This window comes from Gadus chalcogrammus, chromosome 8 (assembly GCF_026213295.1).
Source record: "Gadus chalcogrammus isolate NIFS_2021 chromosome 8, NIFS_Gcha_1.0, whole genome shotgun sequence".
Classification (NCBI taxonomy): domain Eukaryota; kingdom Metazoa; phylum Chordata; class Actinopteri; order Gadiformes; family Gadidae; genus Gadus; species Gadus chalcogrammus.
The window spans coordinates 14,216,920-14,223,329 of record NC_079419.1 but is presented as its reverse complement, the minus strand read 5'-3'; the positions used below and the strand labels follow the sequence as shown (position 1 = coordinate 14,223,329).

The 6,410-nt window shown below is 47.9% G+C and overlaps 1 protein-coding gene across 3 annotated transcripts; it reads left to right on the top strand.

Annotated features, from left to right (window-relative positions):
• Window positions 1–360: 360 nt before the first annotated feature.
• LOC130388221 (transmembrane and ubiquitin-like domain-containing protein 1) lies at window positions 361–5,970 on the top strand. Of its 3 annotated transcripts, XM_056597608.1 has the most exons (4): window positions 361–459; window positions 841–1,078; window positions 1,998–2,590; window positions 3,752–5,970. In XM_056597608.1, the coding sequence occupies exons 3-4, from the start codon at window positions 2,055–2,057 to the stop codon at window positions 4,101–4,103; spliced, it is 888 nt and encodes a 295-aa protein (XP_056453583.1). In that variant the 5' UTR covers window positions 361–459; window positions 841–1,078; window positions 1,998–2,054; the 3' UTR covers window positions 4,104–5,970. The 3 variants fall into 3 exon arrangements, with proteins under 3 accessions (XP_056453583.1, XP_056453581.1, XP_056453582.1); XM_056597606.1 differs by lacking the exon at window positions 841–1,078; XM_056597607.1 differs by lacking the exon at window positions 841–1,078 and having other exon boundaries at window positions 361–611.
• Window positions 5,971–6,410: the final 440 nt, after the last annotated feature.

Below are 6,410 nucleotides of genomic sequence, written 5' to 3'. Positions count from 1 at the left end.
ATAATATGTGCATCAAAATGCACAAATAAAAAAAAATCACGCTGAATACAATATTATTTTGAGAACCATTTCAGTGATAAACTCATGATCAGATCTCAAGTGTATCCCCTATGACTGAGGTCCAGTTTGGACGGCCTGTATGTGGAGCATGAATCCACGATGAAGAGACGTTGCTCCCTTTAATCCTGAAAAAAAAACGCCATGTGTCCGTGACAGGTCCATACGAAAGAGGCTGGACCTTTTTACAGTCATTCCTACGAGTTTGGCCCAAACAGTGAGAAGCGATTAGTGGCTTTGGAGTAAAGCAAAAAGAGCGAAAACTACTTTTCCCAGCAGCGCATTAAACCGGTGAGACGTCCGGTCCGACCACCAACCCGGAAGTGTGAACTGCGAAGTGGAAGCCAGAAATATTTTGCCAGCTGGCTAACGTCAACTACAATGTGGTTTCTAACACTAACAGTAAGATTGTTTGATCATTTATTTGTTTCGAAAAACCAGTAAGAATCGGATGGTTTCGCATCACGACACCGACGAGTATAGTAGATGAGGGATTATTTCTGCGATGGTGAAGCAACACCAGCAGTCGGACTGGAGTCGAACTCGCTAACCAGGTTGTTGAAACTGGTCCAAACTACGCGATATACAAACCTTTTCGTCCAGTCAACACGTGTTTTTATTGACGCTTTTTAGTGGGCAGATATGTTTTGTACATTGATATAGAAGTGACGATTGCCTTCTCGTGTGCAAGCAGAATTTATAAAGAGACAATATGTTTCTATGTTAAGTGTCGCGTCAGCTCAAAGCTTTACTTAAATAACAAGAGGAGCATTGACCCTACAGGTTAGAATAATGGACGCTATCCGTCTTGGATGGGAAACCAAACACACCAACCATTTGGCGTATTAACTACCGAACAAGACCTTCTATTATGATGAGTAACCTCAGTTTACTTCCCCGTTAAAATGATGCATCTTGTGTCATCGTGTGTTTTTATGAGTCATCAGTTACAGGTGCATCGCCGGCTCTACCAAACTCCTCCTGAGACCATTATATCTGTCGGGCAAAACATCCCTCGTGTGTATGTTTTAATGTCTTATTTTTTATTACAAGGATCTCATACTTTTAACACGATTGCAGATTTTTTCTGAAGTACAGCGGTTTGTAAATTTGACTACCAGCTTACCTGCTGGACTGTAGAATGATAACGCCTGACGCCAGCCAAACTGATTACCGTCGTCTTCATTCTTGTTCTACCAGTACCCGTCTGTCCAATTTGACAGATGGAGACGTTTTGGTTCTGATAGTGATGCAATTGTTTGACAAATGGTGATGTTCTGACGATTAAGTCATGGTTCTGATGGTGATGGCATGGTTCTGATGGTGATGTCGTGATTGTGACGGTGATGTCGTGTTTTTGTTGGTGATGTCGTAATGGCGGTAATGATCTGGTTGTGATGCTGATGCTCTTGAAGTTGTGTCTGTGATGCCGGTGTTGACATGATGGTGTTGATGCTGGTGGGGATATGGTGGTGTTGCTGTAGATGCTGATGGTGAAATGATGGTGTTGCAGTGGATGCTGGTGGGGATATGGTGGTGGTGATATGTATGTTTGTGTGCCTGCTGGTAGTGATATGCGTTGGTGGGGACATGATGGTGTTGGTGGTGATATGAAGGTGTTGGCTGTGTTATGAGAGTGATATGATGGTGTCGGTGGTGTTATGATGGTGTTGGTGGTGACATGCTGGTGCTGGGGGTGATATGATGATGGTGGTGATATGATGGGTTTGGTGGTGATATTATGGTGTTATTATGGTGATATGATGGTGTTGGTTGTGATATGATGGTGGGGGTGATATGATTTTGTTGGTGGTGATATGATGATGGTGTTGGTGGTGGTGATATGATGTTGGAGACATGATGGTGATATGATGATGGAGACATGATGGTGATATGATGTTGGAGACATGATGGTGATATGATGGTGTCGTACCCTGCAGCTGCTGAGCCCTGCGTCGCCTTAGTGCCAGAGCCCGCGACCCCGGGGGCCCGCCGTCATGGCGCTCATCGAGGGGGTGGGAGATGAGGTCACCCTGCTGTTTGGGCTCCTGCTGGTCCTGATGGTGCTGGTCCTGGCCTGGGCCTCCACCCACACCGCTGAAACCGCAGAGAGCATCTTCAGCCCCCCCACCGCTGCCAGCGCCAGCTCCTCTCTGGAACAGCACGCCACCCTCGCCGCCACCACCACCACCACCACCACCGTCTCCTCCGACGCCGGCTCACAGACTCTGGCCCCGCCTCCCGGAGAGGAGGGCAAGACGGAGGGCGTGGAGGGGGAGAGGAGTGCGGGAGGGGGAAATGGTGGAGAAGGAGGAGCAGCAGATGCCGCCGGAGAGGGGGAGGAGGCGGGGGAGGACGGAGGAGAAAGGAGCGTGTTGGGAGACGGGCTGAGGCGCAGAGAGGCGGTCGCCCCACAAGAAACAGGCGGGGAGGGCCAAGGGCAGAGGAACATGGTGGTCCGCCTGAAGTTCCTCAACGACACGGAGAGGCTGGCCCAAGTTGAGCCCCAGGACACCATCGGATACATCAAACGGTAGCGCAAATACTCTACATGCTGTACCCTGCTCTACTCGCACTACTAAACTCTCTAATGCAAAACTATACGCTGTAAAAAAAATAGTGTTCATTCACTGCAGTATTCAGTTGCTCTCTAATGCAATTCTAGAACCTGCAGTACTCACACCGCTATTCTCTAATGCAAAGCTATTCCCGGCAGTACTCACAATAATATACTCTCTAATGCAATACCAGACCCTGCAGTACTCTCACCACTATTCTCTCCAATACAATACTGTAACCTGCAGTACACACACTACTATGCTCTCTATTACAATACTATACAGTACTGCTATACATTACTATACTCTAATACGGTACTATACTATTTAATACAATATAGAATACTATATACTACATCATGTTTTATACTAGTATATAAGACAATTCTATACCCTGCAATACTCTAACTATGACTAAAATATTATACCATCTACATTACACTATAATCTGTAGTACTCACACTACTGTACTATCTAATACAATGCTATGTTCTGCAGAACTCTGATTTCAAATAATGTAGTCTGTGATCCTCTCACTTCAAATAGTCTACCCTCCAATCTTCTCCCCTCATTTAAAGTCTCCTCTGCTATCCTCTCTGTGGCCACTGGCCAGACTCTGTTCTCCTCCCCTTGTCTTCTCCTTCAGGCTCCCTCTTGTTTACCTCCCCTTTAACTTCCCTAGTTTCCCAGCAACAAGGAAATTCCCAGGCAGAGAGGATAAGCAAAGATTGTTGCCAACTAGATAACTCCAGTTTGTGATTAGGGTCTTTAGAGATACAACTTTGTTTTTATTATAACATTTAGTCACTTAGCAGAAGCTGTTATCTAGAGCAACGCCAAGTGATTGACAATCGAATTTGGACTAAACCCTTGTCACAGAGGTGTCGCGTGAGGACAAACACCGGTGTCACTCCCAGGTAGTAAACTAGACTCGTGAGGATGGCACACATTGACCATGGACCACATAGGCATATATACAGTTGTCGTCACTAGTTTAGACAACTACATGTGCCCTGGTACATACCAGGGCACAGGAGCCACACCTGTGTTTCTCTTAACGTGACGCCTCTGTGATAAAGGGTCTCTTGACCGAGGATCGACCTGACCGCCATCCCCCCCCCTCCCTCCCCCACCAGGACGTACTTCGCGGGCCAGGAGCACCAGGTGCGGCTCATCTACCAGGGCCAGCTGCTGCAGAACGACGCCCAGACGCTGGCCTCCCTCAACCTGGCCCACAACTGCGTGCTCCACTGCCACATCTCCCAGCATGCAGCGCGCAGCACGCCGGTGGGAGCCCCTCCCACCCACCAGGTTCAGGTGGCGCTCAACGTGGGCAGCCTGATGGTGCCCCTGTTCCTGCTCATGCTGTCGGTGCTGTGGTACTGCCAGATCCAGTACCGGCACTTCTTCACCGCGCCCGCCACCGCCTCCCTGGTGGGCGTCACCATCTTCTTCAGCCTGGTGGCGTTCAGCGTCTACCGCCGCTGAAGGCCACACCCCCTCCCTCCCTAAAAGACACGCCCATCCCCATGAGGTCACATGCCTTCTCCTTCCCTCCTCAAGCCTCGCCCCCTCCCTCAAGCCCCACCCACATAACAGGCTCCTCCACATCAAGCTACACCCCTGGCTCCATAAAGCCACGCCCCCTACCTGCTCTCAACCAATGCCTCCCGCAATTCTCTCGCGCTAGCTAGCTAGGCTGCTTTCTACTTTGCTATAACTGCATCTTTGCCTGTTTGCCGTAATGCAGAAGAACGCACGCAGGAGCGGCTGCGCTATGACCCAAACCAACTTCCTGTATCCTGACCTTAGCCCCGCCTCCGCAGCCCCACACCTCTAACCTTGTGGGCCTCTGGGCTCCAGTGAGAAAGACTGCTCCGGCTTGCCGTTAAGAGTCTGTTGGCCCCCCCCCTTCATTTGCTACGCTGGACGGTACTCGAGGGGAGACGTCGCCGTGACGACCGAGCTGGAGAGATTAGCGTTTTTGTTTGGTTTATTTCGATGATTACAGTTGACTCATGGTGCCTGGTGTCGCTGCCTGTGTCGTCCAGCCCAGACCGGGCTGGCATGGAGCACAGGAGCATTTCTGTCTGTCTTTCTGTCCGTCAGTCTGCTCACTAATTGACGAACACCCACGAACACCCCTCTCCACAACTCCCCTGTCTGTCTCTCTCTCTATCATTGATACTAGGATAATCTACAGAGGGACTGTTTGTCTGCCATTATGGAAGTGTAAAATCTTTAGTGTAAAATAACACTTTTGAGGAAAAATTAGTTATATTAAATATTTCTTTTATTTATACTTGTTGTCTTTGCTTTTTTGCCATGTAACCGCCAAACATTGGACATTTTCCAAATACAAACATATAATCGAAGAGTGTTCGATTATATTGTGGTTGACTGGGACCGGTTGTGCCTACTCTCCCAGAATCCCATGGGGCGGGAGGTCATCGTTTAGTGACATCACACATATAGATAGATAGATAAGTCTACCCAGTGGACTGTACTAAAAGCATCGAGGGGAACACTCCCACTGGTGATATCACTTTGGGGCAGAGGTCAGCTGTAGGTAGCTGTAGTATATCAGACAATAATAGTTTGTTTCATCAATAGCATAATGAGGTTTAGAGTTACAAATTAAAAGTCTGTACATCCCTGATAGTGGATTCTCCCGGTTGGAAGGTCATTTTGGGTCTTCTTCCCAATTGTCAACAGACCAACGCCTACGGGTGCTCCTACTAAACACACGTTATACGGGCAAAGTCTAGTCGACATTTTACCTTTAGCAGACGCTTTTAACCAAAGTGACTTACATGGAGTGCGAAAGTCTTTCCGTGCTGGTGCAGCCAATCTATAATCAAGCAGAAAATAATAGACCATTAAAAACATTCATAATTTGGAGAAAAAAACGTTTGAGATTTTTCGCCCAGATTCCTTATTTTTTTAACGTTCCTTGTAGAAATATAATACTGGCTAGTAAAGCTCGAGGTATTGCAACTAAACTGCTTGTAGAACCTGCAAGCAGTTTGTTTGCGAACCTGCCCGTTGTGAGGTAGAAGTAGGTCCTACTGTGGTATTTCTGGTCGCCACAGGGTGGCAGTGCAATCCAAACTGTCTAATAGTTGACGGGTTATTATCCTAGATCCATAAAGGGCACAGTTTGGCTGGTAAAGTCAGAGCATGTGCGTGTCTGGCTGTGTGTTTTTTAACACGTTTAATTTGTTGAAAAGTGTATGACTTAAATGTGAAAGGAAAACTTATTTTCACAACACCTGTGAGACCGCAGGTGTTATGGACCAGAGTGTAAAAATAACAATAAACTCACACTTATAGCTTCTGGTTTCTGAGAATTCAAACGGTAGCTAAAACACATTATGTTCCCATGGGGCCTGTTCTTGGGGGGGCCTCAAAATGACTGGAAACAGGATATGTGTTTTGTTTTGCTGTGTGTGTGTGTGTGTGTGTGTGTGTGTGTTTCGTTTAGCTGTGTGTGTGTTTGTGTGTGTGTGTGGGTGAAGGTGTGTGCGTGTGTGTGTTGTAAACAATCAGATTGCTGCAACAGGAAGTGGATCACTGTGTGGTTTCATCTCCTCCAGTTCTGAGTACACCGCGCCACCACACAGCTCAGCAGACACGCCACCCGCCGCAACAAGGGGATCGAATCTCCTTCCAGTTAACCCTGTGTTGTCATAGAGACCTTGAACCTAGACCACAGTCTGGACTGTAGAGCTGTGGAGGTAGGCCTCCCCCCTAGACCCCGGTCTGGACCATAGCCCTCCCCCTAGACCCGGTCTG

What these genes read in the sequence shown, in the direction of transcription:
- LOC130388221 (XM_056597606.1), top strand. Translation starts at nt 2,055, where the DNA reads ATGGCGCTCATCGAGGGGGTGGGAGATGAGGTCACCCTGCTGTTTGGG. An exon ending in ACCATCGGATACATCAAACG is followed by an intron (nt 2,591 to 3,751) that starts GTAGCGCAAATA and finishes CTCCCCCACCAG; the next exon opens with GACGTACTTCGCGGGCCAGG.